This window comes from Eubalaena glacialis, chromosome 2 (assembly GCF_028564815.1).
Source record: "Eubalaena glacialis isolate mEubGla1 chromosome 2, mEubGla1.1.hap2.+ XY, whole genome shotgun sequence".
Taxonomy (NCBI): domain Eukaryota; kingdom Metazoa; phylum Chordata; class Mammalia; order Artiodactyla; family Balaenidae; genus Eubalaena; species Eubalaena glacialis.
This window is the reverse complement of record NC_083717.1, coordinates 106,883,459-106,906,470: the sequence shown is the minus strand read 5'-3', so window position 1 is coordinate 106,906,470 and position 23,012 is coordinate 106,883,459. Positions and strand designations below refer to the sequence as shown.

Sequence of the window (23,012 nt, the reverse complement as noted above, 5' to 3'; positions counted from 1 at the left end):
CGTCGCCGCAGCAGCCGCCAGAAGGGGCGGGGCCTGGGCCCTGGCGTTCAGTCAGCCAAGGTCCCAGTGTGCCCTGCGCCGGCCAACGAGAGCAGATCCAGTGAGTCACCTCCGCCGCGCTAACTCTTTGCTCGCTCTCTACTCGCACACGCTTACACCCGGCTCGAGATGGCGGCGGCAGCGGCGGGGGACTCCGACTCCTGGGGTGAGGAGAAGTTCCGGGGGCAGGGCCCGGGCCGGCGCTGGCCCCACGCCCAGGCAGGCATTAACGTGGCTCGCTTTCTTCCGTAGACGCGGACACGTTCTCCGTGGAAGACCCGGTGCGGAAGGTGGGGGGCGGCGGCACCGCCGGCGGGGACCGCTGGGAAGGCGAGGACGAGGACGAGGACGTCAAGGTGGGTGCGGGCCGGGGCTCCGAGCAATGTTGGAGCGGGCAGGCGCCGTCGCGGGCAGAGTTGCCCGCCGACGGGCGGGCGGACGGACTGTGGGCCCAGGGGCGCCGCCCGGGCCTGCGGGCCGTGGGTCTAGGCGGGAGCGTAGGGCCTGGCGGTGCCCTGTTCCCCTCCTTTCGCCGGCCATATGGGCCGGAGGCGGGCAGCGTGGTCTGTTGAACTTCCATGGCGAGTCGCCGGCCCCAGCCCTAGCCTTAGTCCTGGGCCCAGCCCTTCTTTGAAGGTCTGCGCTCCGGCCTGGAACCCACCCGCCAACTGGGGACGGGAGGTGACAGCAGGGGCTGGACCGGCCCACGTGCAAACTTCGCGGTCCGGAGTTGCTCGCGGGGATGAGACGGGGAAGCTGAGAATGGAGCCCCTGGCTTATCCCATATGGAAAGTCTTGCAACCCACCTGCCCTTTCAAGCTCAGGTCTCCCCGGGGCCAATAACTCATTTATATCCCCGAAGGCCCATTTGTAGAGTTTGTTCGAGGTGTTAGATGAGTGAAATATTGTGGTTTAATTTCAGCCACTTTTTTTTTTTTCCCCACACAAGTGCAATAATTTTTAGCCTCCCTTCTCGCATCCTGTGGTAAAAGGATGAACTGAGTACTGAGATAGCTAGCAATTAGTGATGAGAAACCTGGGTAGTCCACACAGCGACCTATTATTCATCTACACACGAACGCGTAAGGGAATAGTGAAGATTTGGTGGTTGGAGAAGACGAGGGAGTCAGTGTTTTGTGTTTTTTTGGTGGTTGTTTGTTTTTCCTATGCCTTGTAGATTTGAACCTGATTTACCGTCTTCGTTTGTTTTTGAGAACTCCTGGGGGCTTCAGATGCAGCTTCAGATGACATTATGACTACTGCATTCGTTTTTGTTTTTCAGGTAGCTACAAAAGTCTCAAGCACAGAATGTTAAGACTCTTATTAACAAACTTCTCAAAATCTTTTTATTTTTGTGAAGATAAAGTTTAGTATGAGTTGGAAAATGGTTTTTTATGGTTTCGATTCATTTAGTGAATGTTTTACTCTTCTAACTTCTACCCTTCAGCTCATGCTAACAACCCTACACATCCTTCTGCTTGGGTTGAAAAAAATTTAAGCTAGGTCATGACTCTGAATTTTGTGTTAATACTGCTTTTGTTACATTTTACCCATTTTACCTGAGTCTGATGAGGTGGATGTCCAATTCATTGAACAGCCTGAGGTTCAGGGATGACCTGAGCTTTGCAAATCTTGGGGTTAATAAATGAGCAATACTATTGTGAAGATACTTAAATGCTTCATTTAAATGTTGTATAGACATGGGAATGGATTGTGTTATCAGCCTCATTGCAAGATATTAGTTACCTCCCTACATTGTAGCAGATTTTCTGTTTTGAGCCTTTAGTTCAGATTTGTCCTTTCACTTTTTCTGTGCAGAGTGGATGTAGGAGTTAAGACATCTGTTATGAAAATTGGGAATAAGTGAGAAGAAACGACTAGAGAAATCAGAAAAGAATTACCAGAAAATGAAGTTTGAATGAAGTAGTCTAGACTGATATCATGAAGAAGCCTGACTGAAACTATTGTATCTAAATGGTGTCAATCCTGATAAATATAATTCTTACCACTTGGAACTAATTTTGGAGATTTATAAGTTGTAAATCTTATTTACAAAAAGGTAAATCTTATGTACCCTAAAGGTCATCTCGCCTCTTTGCACTCTTTTAGTGCGGAATTTCTTTCTTTTATACAAGTAGCTTATTTCTTTTACATAAACTTTGAAGTTGATATTGGAGTAGAAAGCTGAACTTGTCCATTTTATTTCCATGTTGAAATGCTGGTTTATTTCTGTTGAGTTTCTCCAAGATTTCCAAGATAAGGTGTTCATGGAGTAGTTTGATTCCTAGTAGTTTGGAATAGACAGACCTGGATCTATATTTTTGCCTTGACATTTTCTGTTTGTGGTCATGAACCAGTTTTTTAATCCTTTTTTTTTTTTCTCTTCCATTTCCCAATCTTGTCATTACAGAAGCTACCTCAGAGGATTATTTTGCACTTTAAATGAGATAATATGTCAGGCATTAAGCAGAGTTACCTGGCACTTGGTAGGCACTCAGTAAATGTTAATTCTCTCTCTCTGCAAGAGAGAATATTTTTCTGGCTAATGGAAAATATCTTTAGGCTGTTTAGATCGAGTAGCTGGGGTTATTTTTGTGCCACATTTTTTTGTGCTTTCTTAAGCTCAGTAGGAGTAAGTTCTCTTCACGGTGGCTGTTTACTATGAATTTTTTGTTTTGAACTGAATGACCATGGTTATCAAGCAAGTTTTTGCTTGCTCAGAGGTTACCAATCTAGAGTTGAAATTTGTCACCTTGAATGGTAGTGAGTACAGGTTTTCCCTGCTATCCGAAAGTAGAGCATTCCTATGAAACCTTCCCTAAGCTGAAAGAAGCAATTGCCTTAGGACACATCTTGCTAACAAATGCACAAGATGAATCGAGGTAAAGCACAGATGCTCGCAGACACAGTTCAAAGCTATGGTAGCTTGATGCTGAGATGCTGAGCAGCTTGGTGGAGAAGGAGCTTGGCCTTGGCGGTGCCACTCTTGCTGCTTGGGTGCACGCTGCCTCTATAATGGCTCAGTGCAAAAACAAATGCTATTTTCACTTGTAATAAAAGCGAAAATCCTCTTTGGATTTCTTTTACTTAGCGAGCACAGTTATTAATGAAGGTCATTCGAAAAAGCGAAGTGGCATAAAGTGAACTTTAAAAAGTGAGGGATACCTATAATACCAAATTTCTGATTTCTAATGTTTTAGCGTTTAATCCTTTTGTAAGGAGATGCTAACAAGGTTTAGTTTCCATGAGATCGAATAATCGTAGTCCTTAAATAATACAGTATGTGAATTTTTGAAAAGTCCTTCAAAAGTAAGGTATGTAGAAACAGTAAGTTCTTCAGTTTATGTCAGCATCTAGTGTTTAACCTTTAAGAGTATAGGTTTAATGTCATTTGTAGTGCCCTGAGAAATGAAAGGAAAACTGAGGTCTTCGTTACAGTAACTTGCTTCAGTAGTTTACTGTCTTTCAGTAGATATAGCATTTTGCTGCCCTTGACTTTTCAAATAGCTATCTGAAAGTGGCAGTGCATTTAGGTGAAACTGTAGAATTTTTAATATTCATGGCGGGGGGGGGAGTCTATTCTTCTTCCCAGTGAAAAGGTGAGAACTAGGGAGCGTACTTTCATGTCACATTAGCTTTATATTCCCTTTCTGTACTATCCTGATGTTATGCAGAGGCAGTGGGAGGAATTGTTTGCTTGGCATATATCTCTGGACTCCTTCCCCATTGCTGGAATGATGTGTAGGCTGTGTTGATTAAGAAGGCACAGACTTCCCTGGTGGTGCAGTGGTTAAGAGTCCGCCTGCCAGTGCAGGGGACACGGGTTCGATCCTGGTCCGGGAAGATCCCACATGCTGCGGAGCAACTAAGCTCGTGTGCCACAACTACTGAGCCTGCTCTCTAGAGCCCACGTGCCACAACTACTGAAGCCTGTGCGCCTAGAGCCCGTGCACTGCAACAAAGAGTAGCCCCCGCTTGCCACAACTAGAGAAAAGCCGTGCGCAGTAGCGAAGACCCAACGCAGCCAAATAGATACATAGAAAAAAAGAAAGAAGGCAGTGAGTACCTACCCACTGCAAGCTGGAACAGTACAACTTTTACTCCATTTTACTAGTATCCCATCATTTCAGTAAAACAGATTAGAAGCTAGATTTATTCAAAGGGTGTAGAGTTTGTTTTGAGAAAACTTCTGGCTGTGATCAAGCATCTCAGACATTTGCTTCTGTAATGTTATTACAGAATTTCTTTAAAAGATCCTAGAGAGCTGACTTAGTTGAAAACTGCCTGCCTTATCATGCCCATTCAACTGTCTGTTAGGATCCTATCCTGGTTAATAGTTTAAATCTACCAGAGTAAGGACATTTTTAAGCGTTGGAAACATTACTTCTGAAGTAGGGGATCTGTATTTCAAAGAAATTGGAGATTGCTGGGAAGTTCTCAGAAGGTGGCATTTTGCTAGGAAATGGGTATCTGGAAGTGTGTGTGTGTGTAACTTATGAGAAGTTCTAAACACATACAGAAGTGGAAAGAAAAGTTTAATAAACCCGTGACCAGGGACTTCCCTGGTGGTCCAGTGGTAGAGAATCTGCCTTCCAATGCAGGGGACGCAGGTTCGATCCCTGGTCAGAGCACTAACATCCCACATGCCACGGGGCAACTAAGACTGCGTGCCACAACTACTGAGCCCACACGCCTCAACTAGAGAGCCCATGTGCTGCAAATTACAGAGCCCACCTACTCTGGAGCCTACGCGCCACAACTAGAGAGAGAACCTGCACACCACAGCTAGAGAGAAGCCTGCGTGCCACAACTAAGACCCGACACAGCCAAAAAATAAAGAAAAATAAAATTTTAAGAAACCATGACCAGTCTTTTATCTTCTGTATCCCCACTTACTGCTGTCCTCCCCCAACCAGATTATTTTGAAGAAAATACCAATTATATCATTTCAATACCCTGACAGTTTTTTTAATAAACTAGTAAGTTTTTAGTTAGGAAGCATGTTTAGTTAGGACGGTTATTTTTACAATAAGGCATCCATTACCCCCTCCGGGCCCCCTACCCAGTTCGCCATAATTAAACTCGGCTACCTTGTTTCTGTCGAGTAAACTCCTCCTCCACTTGTGCCTCTGTATTCTCCTTTGTTTTGCAATTTGAATCTCCTTTTACCTTTTTTGTTTTGTTTTTGTTTTTTCCTTTTTTAAAGAAAAACACAATAAATGACATCTTAAGAATTTAAAAGGCAGGAAAAAAAATACTGAAAAATGTTTACCTAATATGTTTGTCATGCTGGACCATTGAAAATAAATAAGCCACTTGTTTAGAGTTCAGTGTCTTGTTCTTGATCTAGCTTAGCCAGGAATTTAAAGTAGAATTGATAACAGTTCCAAATATGAGACAGGTCGGCATTCAGATGGAATTTAGCAGAGTGCTGAGCCATAGTAGGGTGTTAAAAACTTAATGAATTGAATTAAGTGAAGTAGAATTTATTGAGGCAGGTACCTTGGCTTCCAGAGACCATCATAGTTTTGAGGTGATGAAAGAATATTTGGGCTTTTTTTAAAAACTAAACTTTCCTGGCAGGTCTAGCCATGGCAGGAGCTCACTACAGAGTTCTGAGGCTTCTCAGAGCAGGTTGGTACAGCTTACAGAACACCAGTAAATGACTCTTACTGCAAGAGATTATGCTTTATCTAAACCAAACTAAAGAAGAAAGGGGGAGGAGTATATGTTAGTTAATGGGCTATTGCTATGGGACAGAAGAAATTTACTGCTCATTTGAAGCTACTTCTATTTGACGATCTATAAATATATCTTGCTTAAGTTGGAAAACATTTTCAACCCTAAATGTGTTCTCTCATTGCATGTGACATTCTGTAGTTGTACATTATAAAAATGACAGACTGGCCAACTACTGGCTGCATTATTAAGAATAAAAAGAAAGCAGGGTTTAAATTTTTTATGTTATGTTTTCAATTCTTAGTCATATTTGATTGGGAAGCAGGTTTTAAACTTGAAAAGCAGCCATCTCTCAGAGAAGTGGCTCAAATGATGCTGGGTGTGTGTCTGTAGAACATGAGTATAGATTAAGCGAGTAGTTTATCAACAGCCTTTCTTCTAAGGAAGCTGGCCACTTTAGGAGAGCAGCCTGGTTAATACTTTTGGAGATAGATTGGATATTATAGTTGGAAGAGTTATTGGCTACCAATGATAATTGGGTAAAGAATGTAACTGGATATTTATAGGTAATCTTTTGAACCAAAAACAACTATGTAGGGCTTACTAAATTATAGACTTAACTCCCTATTTTAAGTGTTCATTTTAGGTGTTTCTCTTGGAACCCTTCTTACATTTTATCTGAATTTATTGTCAGCATTTACAAAGTCCTGATGTTTATGGAAAATTGGGCAGATGTAGACATTCGTCTACTTTTATACATTTACTTTTATAACTAAGGATGCAAAAACTCTAAGTTCTGGGGGAAAGCTACCTGGCCTTCTGCTTTTGGGATTGCATCTATTTGGAAGTATGGCCAGTCTCTTTTTGCTGACATCACTATGCTCCTTCTTTAGGAACTTGTCCTCAGTATAGGAATAACTTCAGGGCAGTTATTACTGTTTCAAGCAGTCTGGGGTGAGGGTGCCTTTCATGGTCCTTTTATGAACTGAGGAGCAGATGTCATGGCTGTTTCCAGGACTTATTGATAGGAACCACTGTTTTTGCTACTAAAATCCATTCTGTGGTGGAATTCTAGGTAGCCTTGTTATGCTTGCACTGATGGGACAATGTAATGACTGTCTGGAATAAGGTTTATTCTTTGATAGGGAAACCAGGGCGGGGTAGGGGTGGGGCATAGAGTTAGTGCTAATGAGATACTGAAGGAGCAGTGATATGGGTGGGGTGGTGTTTTACTGGTAAAGGGAACTGAGGCACATCAGCATTGAACAGAAATGTTACTCTGTTGTGCTGTTTCTCTATGTTGGAGTTACTGGGATGGAGCTGCTCATTTTCAGCTATACCTCTCCCTTCTTGGCCTCCTAGTACCAGAGGCTGCTAGACTCATTTGTTAAAATTAGTGGAAATCTAGCGCAGGCAATTTGAGATGAATAATTGACATAGTTGTAGCTGGGCATATCTTAGTATGTACTGTAACCCTTCTCTTTGATATGGGGTTCCTTGAAATTCCAGGGGACCTCATTCCAGAACTAATTGAAAGAACAAATTTTGGTGTGGAGGGACCTAGTTCCCAGACATTTATTTTATACTTCAGCACTCAGTTAAGAAGTCATGTTTAATATGACGCTTTAAAGGAACTTTGGCCTGTTCAAAACAGGTTCCTTCATTATTTTTTCCATTCAGATTGTGGGACAGCTATCTCTGGGCCTTAGTGTACTTATATGTAAAGTAGGGATAACACCACTTTACTTACAGAACTTTTGTGAGGGTTAACTGTTACTATATGTAAAGTCCTTTGGGGAATTCCCTGGCTTTCCAATGGTTAGGACTCCGTGCTCTCACTGCCAAGGGCCCAGGTTCAATCCCTGGCTGGGGAACTAAAATCCCACAAGCCTCTCTGTGCAGCCAAAATTTAAAAAGTAAAAATAAAACATAAAGTACGTTGCACAGTGCTTGGTGCAAAGTAAGCCCTCAGTAAATGCTGTCTATTGTTATTATTATCATCATCACTGTTATTAGTAGGGAGTTATAAATAAACATCCCCTGGAAGTAAGCAGATGGTCCTTTTATCTGAAGCACCATCTAAGCAGCACATCACTCACAGACCCAGCTTTCCTGTGTTCTGTGAAGATTAAAATGACAAAAAACTCCTGGTAGTAGTTAACTTTTATATTTAGCTCTCTGGTTCCTTTTGTACTATGGTGTATTGATACAAGCACTTAAGCAAACCAGCAGGGTAATATAAACATTTGCTGTCTAATTTCTAATCTAGTGTCTTAGATGTTCAAACGATGACTAGCTGGTTTGCTTTCATTCTTTTTGTTAACTATGAACTAAGGGTTAAATTGCGAAGGTAAAGTTATAAAAATGCTTTTGTACAAAGTTCTTCCCACTGCTTGCAGACCCCATGGCAGCCTTAATCAGGATTTTTTATTTCTTTGGATTTACAGATTTTTATTAAGAATCAAGGCTTGGTTAGTTTATATACCTAGACTGATTCAGATTTATGACCTGTCTTGTTAAAAACCAGAAGCTTGATGTCATAGTTATGGCACATTAGTCAGCCTCTGCCTCTTCCAGTAGCGTCAGGGCCTCCTGCTTTGCACCTGCCATGCTGTGGCTCAGCTTCCAGTGACGTGTCCTGGTGTGCCTGGCGGTTGTTGAGACAGTGGTCAGGCTACCTATAGATTAAAGCCTATTTAAACACAGGGCTGTGTCTTTCTCTATTAAACTTAAACCTTCTAACTTCTGTGGAGCCTTTAGAAGATTGTTTGATAATTGGTTTATATTTAGCCCAGTGACTGTGCTGGGCATAGAAAAGACAGTATAGAACCACCTTAAAGTGCCCCACCCAATTTAGGGAGTGGGTTCCATGAAGCTGTTGATCAGCTCTTGACTTTTCTAATACTGGGATTAACTTTTTTTTTAATTTAATTTTTTAAAATTGAAATATAGTTGATTTATAGTGTTGGGCTTAAATTTTTATAAAGATTTAATTCATTAACCAGGGTTGTGTTGTATGGAATATTGCTTGAAATAATCAAGCCATTAGCTAGAATGTTGGATGCTTTTACATTTGGGGAAGTAAGAAGTATAAAGACTGCTCAATTTTTCATTTAAAACAACTGTGAATTATTTAAGAGAGGCTGTTAGTTTTGGCTTGGTTGTCTTGTGTTTTAATTGTTAATGGAGAAGCTTTTTTGTGGAGTTAGACAAGTTGATATAAGAGTTCATATGGAAAAACAAATGTGCAAGAATGGCCAGGAAAACAGTAAAAAAAAACCTGAAAACCTGCAAGGGGTGACTAGCCCCAGCTTACATACGATAAAGCCTCTAATCAAAACAGTAGGTACTGGTACGTGAAGAGACAACAGACCAGTGGGATAGAATAGAAAACAGAAATAGACCAGGTACCTAAGAAAATTTAGTATATGGTAAATCACAGGGCAAAGATGGACTTTTTTTAAAATTGAGATATAGCTGATTTACAATATTATAAGTTTCAGGTGTACAACATAGTGGTTCACAATTTTTAGAGATTATACTCCATTTATAGTTAGAAAATATTGGAAAGGTGGACTTTTCAATAGATGGTGCTGTGACAGTGGGTAACCATTTGGAAAAAGATAAAATTAGATCCATACTTGACACCATACAAAAGAAAAACCTCTAGTGGATCAGAGATCTAAATGAAAAAACAATGAAAGCATACATGTTCTAGGAGAAAATTCCTTGCTTTAAGAAAAGACTTTCTGGGCTTCCCTGGTGGCGTAGTGGTTAAGAATCCACCTGCCAATGCAGGGGACACAGGTTCGAGCCCTGGTCCGGGAAGATCCCACATGCCGCGGAGCAACTAAGGCTGTGCGCCACAACTACTGAGCCTGCGCTCTAGAGCCCGCGAGCCACAACTACTGAAGCTCGCGCGGCTAGAGCCCGTGCTCCGCAACAAGACAAGCCACCGCAGTGAGAAGCCTGCATACCTCAACGTAGACTAGCCCCCGCTCGCCGCAACTAGAGAAAGCCCGCGTGCAGCAACGAAGACCTAACACAGCCAAAAATAAATAAATAAAATAAATAAATTAAAAAAAAAAAAGACTTTCTAATTGACTTGGAATCCAGAGGGAATAAAAGAAAAGATTAAATTTTACTGCATAAATGTGGTGGGGTACATAGCACTTAATGGGGAAAACACTAGAGGCATTTCCATTAAGAGAAGAACAAAGCAATGATGCCCATTTTCTCTGCCACTGTTCATTCACACTGTACTAGAGGTTTTGCCAGTGCAGTTAGAGAAATCAATTGTGGAGGCACACGAATTGGTAAAGAAGGAATAAAGCTATCTCTTGTTTGCAGATGATATGGTAGTATACCTGGGAAAACCCTAGAGAATCAATGATGGAACTAACTTAAGTGAAATGAATTTAGTAAGGTAGCAAGATATAAAATTAACATACAAAAACCAATAGGTTTTCTATACTAAAATAGTAACTGGTTAGAGGACATAAAAGGAAAAAAAAAACCTATTTACAATGGCAACAGAGATGATGAAATACTTAGGAATAAACCTAAAGAGAAATGCGCAAAACCTCTAAGAGAAACTTTAAAACACTCCTTGAAAGATACAGAGGTAGCCTTGAACAGATGGAAAGATAGCCCTTTTTCTTGGCTAGGGCAGTTCAACATTATAAGATGTCAGTTCTCCCAAAATTAATTTATAAATTTAATGCAACACCAAAAAAACCCCCAACAAACTTGTTTCTGTGGAGTTAGACAAGCTGATAATAAAGATCACATGGAAAAGTAAACATGCAAGAATTATTAACGGAGGTCCTTTTCTTTAGGATAACTGGGATGATGATGATGATGATGAAAAAAAAGAAGAAGCAGAAGTAAAACCAGGTGAGCCATTGGGGTTCTTCCATTTTTGGTTTTATATCTTAGTGAACATCTGATGCTTATGTTAAGACAAATGAGAAAATGCCTACAAAATCGGAAATTTTGGTTATTTTTAGAAACCAAACATCCTTCCATTCCCACTTCATTCTCTTCTCCCTGTATCTCTTCTCTCTCCTCAAAACATAATCAGATTAGATACCTGCCAAATTTCTATTTGAGTGCTTTTGTTAAAGGAGAGAGTAAAAGATAAGGCATCATAGTTGAATGATCTAAATCCTGCCTAAAGGACTGTAGGGAAATAAGAAGGGAGATGTTTGGATCTTAGGGGTCAAATTAGAGAGGAGAAAGGAAGAGTCCCAGAACTTTCCTATTCTTATGTGCCAGGAAATCACCATACGAAATTGGAGCTGGGTGAGGTTTGGTCTCTTGAAGTATATAAGTATCATGTCTGTCTCATTCATAAACTGGAAAGTATTCAAGATAACTGTGATTAAAACATTACTTTCAGAAGTAAAAATTTCAGAAAAGAAAAAAACAGCAGAGAAGATAAAAGAGAAAGAACGGCAGCAGAAGAAAAGGCAAGAAGAAATTAAAAAGAGGGTAAGTACTATTTATTTTCTAAAATACAGAATTCTCACATCAGTAGTGGTGCAGCATCTTAACAGGCAGTATTACCTAATATTACCTAATAAATAGTAAGTACTATTTATTTTCTAAAATATAGAATTCTCACGTCAGTAGCGGTGCAGTATCTTAATAGGCAATATTACCTAATCATTTGAAGGGCTTTGTAAGGACTATAAATGGATACCGTCAGATAAGATGATCCCAAACAAACTGAATTTGTGGTTTTTGCGAAAACCAAACCCAGAAGCTTTATGTATTAGAATGCCTTTTTAAGTTTTCACAGACATTTGGGAACATGACTGTGCTGTGACCATAGTCAGTGATTTTTGTCAGTGCCTGCAGTTCTCTCTAGCTGTGATTAGTCTTTTTTTTTTTTGCAGTGTACATTTTGAGTGAATACAGAAAGTGTCCATTTCTCTGCCATGTGCTGTATAAATGTTTTTGTTCTTGATTATTTGGAGCAAGATCAGGAATTTTGTGTTAATTTACTTGCTTTTTGAATAGAAAACACATTTACATGATTCAAAAATCAGAATGGTATTAAGAAGCACTCCCAACTCTTCACTCATTTGTCCTGTTTCTCTCCCTCTATCCCATAAGTAAATATTGGTTTATGATGTCTCCAAGGTGACTTTGTACATTTGTATACAACTGTATAGTCATATTCCTCCCAATTTTTATAGTTTTCACCTTGCTTTATTTAATATATCATGGAAATCTTGCCATAGATCATGGCGAGCTTTCTTATTTTATTTTTAACCTGGGCCCCTGCAGTGAAAATGCCCAGTCCTAACCACTGGACCACCAGAGAATTCCCTTGACTTTTCATTAAGAAAAATTTCAAGCAAATAGCATGATGGATAATCATACAAATTACCTAAATTTAACAGTTGTTAATATTTTACCATACTTCATCTGTTCTTTTTTTGCTAAAATATAATCAAATGACAAATATTATGCATTTTACCTTTAAATACTTCAGTATACATCTCTGAAAAAGCAAGAATATTTCTCACGATTACTTTCCTAATGTAATGAACAATAATTTTTTAACATCATCTAATACTCAGTTTATATACATTTCTTTAATTGTCCCAAAATGTCTTTACATATGGTTTGTTCAGACAAGGACCTTGCATTTACTTTGTTGTTAATGTATCCTAAGTCTCCTAGAGTGTCTGTCTTTCTCTTTAAAATGATATTGACTTACTGAAGAGAGCAGGGCAGTTGTCTTGTAGAACACCCCACCTTCTAGATTTGTCTTATTGCTTCCTTGTAGTTACAATTTCCTGTAACTTGGCGGTGAAGTCTGAAAGTTTGATTGGATTCAGATTAAACATTTTTGGTTGGAATACTTCAGAGGTAATGCTGTATGCTTCATATTGCATCACACACATCAGGAGTCATGTAATGTCTGTCCTATTATTAGTGATGCTAAAATTGATTACTGGGTTAAGTTGGTGACAGTCTGATCCTTCTGCTGTAAAATTAATATTTCTTCTTACAGGTAATCCAGTTTCACATCAACTTGTCACCCAATAGTTTTAGTGTCATTGATGATCATTGCCTAATTATTTCTTAAGGGATTGCAGAATGGTGGTTTTTCATTCTATGACTTTTCTTCCATTTTTTTATTGGCTGGTTTTTTTTCTTTTTTGCTATTTGGTTACTTTGGATATGGTTTGTATTAGAAAATGTAAAAGCTTCTTTTCTTTTAATTGCCAATTTTCAGAGTAAGGAGGGGGTGTAATAACTTTAAGTGGTGAAAAATGAGGAATTTTGTGGGTTTTAATTTTTTCTTTTTGAGTAAATTTATGGACTTACAGGTTTTTATACATTTCATTCAGATACAGTGATTATTTTTGATGCTGAAATTGTCCCAGCATTGGACAGTAGGGGTCCCTCTAAGCTGTTCCTATCTTCATCCTTTTGACAGAACTCCATTAGTCTTTGAAAGGTTCCTTGTTTTCTGGCACAATAAGTAATGCCTGGGGCTTCCCTGGTGGCACAGTGATTAAGAATCCGCCTGCCAGTGCAGGGGACACGGGTTCGAGTCCTGGTCTGGGAAGATCCCACATGCTGCAGAGCAACTAAGCCCATGCGCCACAACTACTGAGCCTGCGCTCTAGAGCCCATAAGCCACAACTACTGAAGCCCGCACACGTAGAGCCCGTGCTCCGCAATAAGAGAAGCCACCGCAATGAGAGCCCGCGCACTGCAACGAAGAGTAGCCCCCGCTCACCGCAACTAGAGAAAGCCCGCGTGCAGCAACAAAGACCCAATGCAGCTAAAAATAAATAAAAATTAAAAGAAAAAAAAAATGTAATGCCCAGCTTATCTGGTAAACTCCCTTAGGCCTGGAATCAGCTACTAAAATTCCTTTTTAGTAGCAAATTGTCATGGCCAACAGTGTGTGAGAATGTCTGTTTCCCCCAAGTCAGGAACATTTTAGATTCTTTTTAACAATTTGTATATCTAAAAATACCTACATGTGTGTTTTTTAATTAATTAATTAATTATTGGCTGCGTTGGGTCTTTGTTGCTGCGTGAGGGCTTTCTCTAGTTGCGGCGAGCGGGGGCTACTCTTCACTGCAGTGTGCAAGCTTCTCATTGTGGTGGCTTCTCTTGTTGTGGAGCATGGTCTCTAGGCACGCAGGCTTCAGTAGTTGTGGCACGTGGGCTCAGTAGTTGTGGCTCGCGGGCTCTAGAGCGCAGGCTCAGTAGTTGTGGCACACGGGCTTAGTTGCTGTGCAGCATGTGGGATCTTGCCAGACCAGGGATCGAACCCATGTCTCCTGCACTGGCAGGCGGATTCTTAACCACTGCACCACCAGGGAAGTCCCTACATGTGTGTTTATATGATCAGAACAAGCAATGGATTCTTATAGCTCAGTCTAAGAAGTTGTATTGATTTGATCTTTCTTGGTCATTGAAGTTAGAATTATACTTATTTTGTTGTATCTTGATATTAGTCTCCAACATAAAGAAACCTTAGTTTGAGTAAATTAATTTTATCTTAGGTCAAGTATTGAGTTAAGATATATTCAATTTTGATGCAGGAAATACTTAATGATGTTCAGGTCTACTAAGGCAATTGAGATATTTCCCTTTTTCTTTCGAGAAAGTGTTCTGAGATTTCCTAACTTGGCATCATGACCTTTCTTGTTTCATCTTCTCCATGAGAAATAAAATGTGGTCTATTTCAGAAGTGGACTTCTGAATCAAACTCGTCGAACTGCACAGGCATGGATAACCATGAATGGCACAAATTCCCTTCATCTTTTTCCCACTTTGATAAATATTATCAAAGATAGCCCCTTGTAGTAACATATCTGTTGTAGAAAATTATATCACAGTATATAGAAAGGATATAAACTAAACTGTTAACTGTCATCTCAGAGAAGTGGAACAAAAAGATAAATAGGGGGGAAATGTTTTTCTGATTCTTTGAAAAAAATTTTTTTTCTGTCTACATTGTATTGTCATATGGATGTGCCATATACTTTATTTAACCATTCTATTGTGGAACATTTAGGTCACCTCTAAATTTATTTGATATTATGAATAATACCCCATTTGACCTCCTTTTGGTTAAATATTTGTATGCAGCTTTGGTTTCTTAAGCTGCAAGAATACCTACAAGTGGAATTATTTGATTAAAGCATATAAGAATATTTTTAAGACTTGATAAATATTACCAAGTTACCCTAGAAAGGTTGTTTCAATATACAATCTTAGCCACAGTATGTGAGAGTGCCATTTTCAACTTGTCTGCAATCTCAATTCCTTAATTTAAAAAAATTACCATAAAATAAACCCAGTCTTCAAATCTGAACTCTGTCACATGACCACCTGAGTTAACCTTCTGTTACCATGGGCAGGTTGCTTACCCTCTCTGTGCCTCAGGTTTTTTTCCTGTAAAATTGGGATAAGAATATCTAAAAGAATGCCTGAAATACAGTAAACACTTTATAAGTGTTTGCTATTATTTATATGTGTCTAGAAAAAAAATTCATACAATACAGAAATGTTCTGAGTCCATTATAATCCCAGCCCTTTTAAAACTTCATTGCTGTCTCATTTTAGTTAGAAGAACCTGAAGAATCTAAAGTGCTAACAACAGACGAACAATTAGCAGATAAACTGCGGCTAAAGAAATTACAGGAAGAGTCAGACCTCGAATTAGCGAAAGAAACTTTTGGTAAGTGGGGGTGTGATAACAGTGCAGTATTGAAGTTTCAAGTGAATACTGTGGAAGTCTTACTAGTTACGAAAATTCAGAAAACACCTTTTTTGAAGAAACATGATACTGGCTAATTTAGATAGTAGAAAGCAGTTTTTAATCTCTTTTGTTTATATTTGAGATTTCATTACTTAAGGTAGAGTGAGATACATGTTCAGATTTTTGAATAATTTATTTTGAGTATTGTATAAAAGATGATTAAGATAAAAAGTCATTGTGGAAGCAACCTAAGTGTCCATTGACAGATGAATGGATAAAGAAGATGTGGCACATATATACAATGGAATATTACTGAACCATAAAAAGAAACGAAATTGAGTTATTTGTAGTGAGGTGGATGGACCTAGAGTCTGTCATACAGAGTGAAGTAAGTCAGAAAGAGAAAAACAAATACTGTATGCTAACACATATATATGGAATCTAAAAAAAAAAATGGTTCTGAAGAACCTAGGGGCAGGACAGGAATAAAGACGCAGGCGTAGAGAATGGACTTGAGGACACGGGAAGGGGGAAGGGTAAGATGGGATGAAGTAAGAGAGTGGCATGGACACGTATACACTACCAAATGTAAAATAGATAGCTAGTGGGAAGCAGCTGCATAGCACAGGGAGATCAGCTCGGTGCTTTGTGACCACCTAGAGGGGTGGGATAGGGAGGGTGGGAGGGAGACGCAAGAGGGAGGAGATATGGGGATATATGTGTATGTATAGCTTATTCACTTTGTTATAGAGCAAAAACTAGCACACCATTTTGAAGCAATTATACTCCAATAAAGATGTTAAAAAAAAAAAAGATAAAAAGTCATTGGACCCAAATAAAGTATACTGCTGCTTTAAATGTATGTATCAGCTGGATGAAATTTGGGTGAAATGTGAAGTCTGTAGCTTTGAGACTTAAATATTTAACTGACTGTAGGACTGTCCTGTTGTCTTATGTCTGGATAAGATTTAGACAATAGTATGCTGGTCCCAGTGGGGCATTCAGCTTTGGTTGTGCCTTCTTGTGCTCAGGGTCCTTTCTTTCTGTACCCCTTCTTGGCCTTCACCATGCCCTATCTTTAGAGGACTTCCATTTCTGTGTGCCGTGCCTGCAGCTGTGGTTAGTGTGTAAGATAAAAGATATGTTCAGGATTCTGTAAATAGATAATAAGTTCAGAGTGTTCCAGGGGGATAGTTACATGGCACAGAGGGTAATGTAAGAAACATGGTCAGAGAAATAATTAAAGTTCTCACTTCATTTAACCAAGTTTGTCGTTGTCTATTGAGTGCTTTTCAGAGTAGAATGTTGTGTTGAAACAGTTAAATAACTTTTTTTTTTTTCAGTATTTATTTGCTTGTGCTGGGTCATAGTTGCGGCACACGGGCTCCTTAGTTGTGGCATGCAAACTCTTAGTTGCGGCATGCCTGTGGGATCTAGTTCCCTGACCAGGTATTGAACCCGGGCCCCCTGCATTGGGAGTGCAGAGTCTCAACCACTGTGCCACCAGGGAAGTCCTGAAACAGTTAAATAACTTTTAAATGAAACCTAGAGCCAAGAAGGATCTAGTTATTTTGATTCCCCCCCCCCCACCCTTCTTCTTTAAAATGGATCAAGCAGGCTGACTGTAGCGATCATTCTCCTTTTCCCTGGAAGTATGACCTTATCTCTCAGTGGGTCTTTAGCAATCTCAAGAGTTGCTATGGATGCTCCACTGGCGAGTGCTTGGCATGTCTTAACCACACTCATCTCATTACAGAGAGCACTTGGCCACTATCCTGTCTTTGTAGCATGGTAAAAGCCACCCATGTGTTTATTAAAGAGAAGGGTTTATGTGGTAATAAATTCTAAGATGGGACACCAATTATAGATTAAAAGGCAAAAATATGTATTCATACAGTGATCATTTGGTTAATAGGATTTTAATGTTGTGTTTCTCATACTAAAGTACTGGATCAATGTTAACAACTAATTTACTTGATAATTGAGGAGTATACAGAAGCATAGTGTCTAATCGCCTAGAATCCTTTTAGGCCAGATTAATTTTTCTATTGGGATTTAACACATAGTTTGCTCTTATTTAGCTTCTGTAGTTAGCTGGATAGTTTCACAGGAACCATCTTCGTTTGCTTTGCTTTTTTCTTTCTCTCCCAACTTTTCTGTGGGCTGTTCTTGGACAGATGCTTTAAGAGCATCGCTTTTGTGCCAGGGACTCCTTTGGCAGTCTGGTGAAGCCTTTGGGCCCCTTCTTAATATACTGTTTTTAAATGCATAAAATACACAGGATTTTACTTACAAAGGAAACCTGTTATATTGAAATAGGTATCAAAATATTGAAATAACCTGTGATACAGTAATTATGTACAGACCATTTGAATTCTGTCCAAGGATTTCAGTAGACTCAGGTTAAGAACCTCTGTTTTAGAATGAAATAACAGGGTTATTCAGGTATCTAATTAGTTTCTAAACTTTAAAAAAATCTTTCTTTTTCTGTGTCCCCTTTCTCCTACAGGTGTTATTAATACAGTTTATGGAATAGATGCTATGAACCCATCTTCAAGGGATGACTTCACAGAGTTTGGAAAGTTACTAAAAGATAAAATTACACAATATGAAAAATCACTATATTATGCCAGTTTTTTGGAAGCCTTAGTTCGAGATGTGTGTATTTCATGTAAGTAATTCTAATCTCTGGCCTCTGTGAATGGATTTAAGTAGGGGCACATCATACTTAGGAGGATAGAGATTGACTTTTGAGGGGAGGGGATGCTCTAATATATTTAAGATTTGCTTTTTAGCGGTTAGCTTGGGAGTGTTGTTCTGCAGATATACATTGAGTTTGAGTGGTTTTGTTTTTGTTTTTTGAGCGTGCCTTCTGAGTGTTTTTACAGTGGCTTCCCAAAGAGACATCTGTGCTTGTTGGCACAACAGCTAATAAAACACTAGTTTCTTATTTTATCTAATTATACATTGGAGGCAGCGGCTAGCGAAGTGTCTTTTGGGGAAAATCATACAGAATTTTAGAGCTGAGTGAGACCACAGTGAGTGAGTGTTCATTTTATAAATGAGGAAGCCCATGACCAGATGCAAGTTGCTCAACAGAGCTGGCACCCATTCTCTGGGTCCATGGGTTTGGTTTCATGCTCTGAGTCATATATTTCAGGGGCAGGGGATATGGGAGTGACAACCCGGGGTGGTATAGCACTAAGGTGGGAAGGATGCTTTTGCTAGTGTTCGCTGTTTTTAAGATTGAGAAAAATAAATTCTACACAATGAGTTTTTTTTTTTTTCTTAATTAATTAATCTGGTTGCATTGGGTCTTCATTGCTGCACGCGCGCTTTCTCTAGTTGCCTCAAGCGGGGGCTACTCTTCCTTGCGGTGCACGGGCTTCTCATTGTGGTGGTTTGTCTTGTTGCGGAGCTCAGGCTTTAGGCGCACGGGCTTCAGTAGTTGTGGCACGTGGGCTCAGTAGTTGTGGCGTATGGGCTCAGTTGCTCCACGGCATGTGGGATCTTCCCGGACCAGGGCTTGAATCTGTGTCCCCTGCATTGGTAGGCAGATTCTTAACTACTGCGCCACTAGGGAAGTCCCTACACAATGAATTTTAAGTTAGGTTTTCTTTGGGAAATTATTACTAAACTGAAGGTTCTGAATTTGATCAGTGATATACCCATAGTTGGTATTTTATTTTCCATATACTATTTTTACTGTTTTTGAAGGTGCTCTCTAACGAGACAACACTTTTTTGGGTAGCTAAAAACTCATGTCTGTTTCCAGCTTTATATTTTTATAAGGATGGAAGGATGTGTTGTCCACTAAACGGGCTTATTTCCTGGTGGGGCACTTAGATTTCTGAGATAACTACCATTTTCATTCTCGTTCCTATGCTAGAAAATGGAGACCCCAAGGGGTGGGGAGTTATCATCTGTAGGTTTAAGAATTGTCGTTACATATTCATTCAGATACTCCTCACTGAGCATCAAGGATGTTTATTTCCATAAGTCATGGTTATTCTCTGCGTATTTAGACCGGATAAGGAAAAATGGTAGGGAGCACTGTGAGCTATAAAGACATTTCTAGTTTCTCTCTGGTTGAGCAGTGTCATTATAATTACAGTTTATTATAAATTTTTGTTGCTGAGTTTGCCATTTTACTTTAAACAGTTCTGATCTGTGAGCCTAGCCATAGACTGAATGATTCTCCATTGTGTTATGTTAAACAGGAGAACTTAATAGCCTTTCCAAGTTACCGAAGTTAATGATGGACAAATTAGATTTCTCATAACACTGTGGAAGAATGTATATTTTGCTTTTACTTATTCTCCAAAATGCTTAAAAATTACTGGTATTTTTTTTTTTTTTAGTGGAAATTGATGACTTGAAAAAGATTACCAATTCATTGACTGTACTTTGCAGTGAAAAACAGAAGCAAGAAAAGGTAAGAGCTAGCTGCGTGGGAAATGTGTATTACACAAGGATCGGGGTATAGGCATAATATTCTCAACAAGTGTAGTAGGAGCCTGAGAAGTCAAGCAATTCACCAATACCATTTATATTGGAATAGAACAGGAGTATGAGTGCCATTACCATCCTTTTGTTTACAGACATGTTCCATGTTTTTCTGAATTAATAATAGAAATTTCTCTGGGTCAGGTGCGGGATCTCCCTTAGAGAACTAAGGTTTTTCTGGAAGCAGAGCTTTGTTGACTCTATGAGGGTTGCTGTACCATATAAGATGCCCATAGTAGATAAAATCTCATGAATTAATTCTCTTTTTATCTTCAGCAAAGCAAAGCCAAAAAGAAGAAGAAAGGTGTGGTTCCCGGAGGGGGATTAAAGGCTACCATGAAAGATGATCTGGCAGATTATGGTGGTTATGATGGAGGATATGTACAAGATTTTGAAGACTTCATGTGACGTTTTATCTTCTCCTGGTGTCTTCTTTCTGTTGCCCACAATCCCTTCAACATGTAGCACAACTTCCTTTCCTTTCAGTTCTGCCAAATGCTACAATCAGAAGTGCAGTATCTTTTGTGCTGGTTATTAACCCCTTGACACTTAGGTGCTAATGTGCAAATGAGGGAACTTGGATCTTGCTGCCAAGGGGTTAAAATTGGGAACCTCCATTGCTACTAAATCATAGTTTAAAAAAACAGACCTAATAATGCTGTTGTTGCTATCTGATTCCATAGCAGCAGTCACTAAATTGGAAACAAAGGTTGCAACATGACAAAAAATTGTGTAGTATTTACCAGCACCATTCAGTAATACAGCCTTAACCATACCTCCTTGAACTACTTCATAACTTGTCAAGAAAAGCAGTCTGCTGCAAGGGCATGTGGTGTGCACCTAGTATTAAAGTTGCTTTGTCTTAAAATTGAGCGTGAGGATATTAAAAATACATTGTGAAGAAGACTGCTTATCTCAGAGTGAACGGCGGCTGAAAAGCACTAGTTTGATACTTAAAAATTAAATGACCAAAACCCTCCAACTTTGAAGCTGAAGAAGGTAAACCTCTCCATTATTGCATTACCAAGTTGTGGAATCTCTTGAATGCATAGACTGTCTAGTTTCTATTTATCAGACTATTCTGCTGATGGAGTGCTTCAGATGGGGGAGGGAAACTCCTTACCTATTATTTTATTTGTCTAAGTGTCTGAGAAACAAATCTCCTTTGTTCTCTGAGGCTGCAGTGGATCAGCTTTAACAGGGTTTTGGCATTTCCTTTATAAAACGTGTTCAGCAAACTGCGCCACTTAACTATACAGTTTGGTAAATTGTTATGTTAACAATTATGACATCTGCAATGTTTTATAAAGCAACTAATTTAATAAAGTCACTATTGTGAGGACTTAAATTTTGTGTTACCTCCCAAGAGAGATTTTTGGAGAGTAAAGAACAAAGCTCTTGGGACTACAGTTCTCTGTATACTTATAAAGCTTAATAAGTGCTTGATGAGTAGATGTAGTTTTAAAACAAAAATGATTTGTGAGGTCCTTAATAGTGTCACCCTAGAGCAACAAAGGCATAGAGCTGCCTGCCTTTTCTTATTTATTTGGGGAAATTGTTTGGTTGTTTAGATACTAAGGCCTAATTAAGTACCTAGAAGAACTATTTATTTGGAGTAATTGAACTTATAACTCAGGTTGTGGCTGTAAGCAGAGATAGGGTGATCGTCTCTATTATATATTTTCTTTTAAGCAATTTAACCAAATCTGTGGTTGGAGTCTTTTTTTGAAACTGCCACAGAATCAAAAGTAGGGACAGAGCAAAAAATATTTTAAATTTCTCTTACACCGGAAGTAGGAGCCTCAATCAAAGCTCTGTAGACCACTAAGTGGAAGACAGGACCATCTAAATGATTTGAGGAATTAACAGAAAGCAGTGACTACACAGCAATAATTACAGCCAATAAAGATTGTTTTAAGGCAGACAAGGGCTAAGATTTCCTTAGCAGTGATAATGACATACACTGAATTTAAAATTATTTTATTATAGAGATCAGTTTCTAATAAATGGAAATGTATCATCTGTTCCTTAACTGTGTAAATAATATTAAATTCCTTTGAAACTGGAATCTGCAGGCACAGGTATTCTTTACTAAATATTGTATCATCTCCTAAAGTAGAAGCTATCCTGAGGAAGATGGAGCTTTTGATCTTAATACCAATATCTATATAAAATGGTATAGATGAATAATTATTTTCAAATAGGAATTTCCTTGTGAAAATTCTCCTTCTTCACCCACTATTCACAAAGGACTGGTATGGTCAGTCCTGGGGTTTTACAATCAGACATCAAAGATCCCCATGGCATTTCTCTAGTCTGACCACAAACATCTGTCAGTACCTCATTTCAGTATAAGAAAACAGGCATGTATGAATTCTTGGCAGTAACCATCCTCATGTCATCTGAATCCAGCTAACCTGCTAGCATGTCCTTTAGACAGCAACCTGTCTGAGGGTCCTTCAGAAGCACATTTACAACGTCATAAAATTTGTGTTCATATGCCAGCTTGTAATACAAGTAGACATCTTCACAATATGTGAGTAACTTCTTCAGGTTTTTCACAACTAAGTCAGTAGGCTGATGATGTTTACATCTAGACAAACAAGAACGTACAGGTTAAGATACTGTATCTTGAACGAGGGCTATCAGCTCTGATACTTATCACTGTCTATAGAGGAGAAGGTGCTTGAATCTGAGAAATCATTCAGACTATTAGGGAGTGCTTGATAGACAATGAAATTATTTCATTAAAAATGAATATCTTAATGCTGGCCTTAATTAGAATAATTTCAGTACTCCAAAGGGGACCTCTGATGTTTAGTGTTTTTGGCACCTCAGACAAGCTGAGTAGCTCTCCTCCCATTTTAAGTACAGAGCACCATAAGCCAACTATTCTCATTCATCTGTTTGCATAAATTTGTTAAAAGATTGTCTTTCTGGGTATTCTTGACATCTCTTTGCCATCTCAAGCAGAGGGGTAGCCTATAGGCATGTTATACGTAGTCATAAAATTCTTACCTGTGCCTGATCTCAAAGCTGAGGCATT

At 39.2% G+C, this 23,012-nt stretch overlaps 2 protein-coding genes across 3 annotated transcripts in view; one reads left to right on the top strand and one right to left on the bottom strand.

Annotated features, from left to right (window-relative positions):
• The first annotated feature begins 62 nt into the window (after positions 1-62).
• EIF3J (eukaryotic translation initiation factor 3 subunit J) lies at positions 63-22,034 on the top strand. The gene is made up of 8 exons (XM_061180353.1): positions 63-205; positions 292-395; positions 10,557-10,614; positions 11,120-11,211; positions 15,325-15,439; positions 17,970-18,131; positions 19,822-19,895; positions 20,243-22,034. The coding sequence occupies exons 1-8, from the start codon at positions 169-171 to the stop codon at positions 20,372-20,374; spliced, it is 774 nt and encodes a 257-aa protein (XP_061036336.1). The 5' UTR covers positions 63-168; the 3' UTR covers positions 20,375-22,034.
• SPG11 (SPG11 vesicle trafficking associated, spatacsin) overlaps positions 21,966-23,012 on the bottom strand; it is a 76,637-nt gene continuing 75,590 nt past the window's right edge. For both annotated transcript variants that reach the window (XM_061180354.1, XM_061180355.1), the window contains exon 40: positions 21,966-22,559. In XM_061180354.1, the coding sequence (XP_061036337.1) occupies positions 22,379-22,559 (181 nt within the window). In that variant the 3' untranslated portion in view covers positions 21,966-22,378. The remainder of the gene's footprint in view (positions 22,560-23,012) is intronic.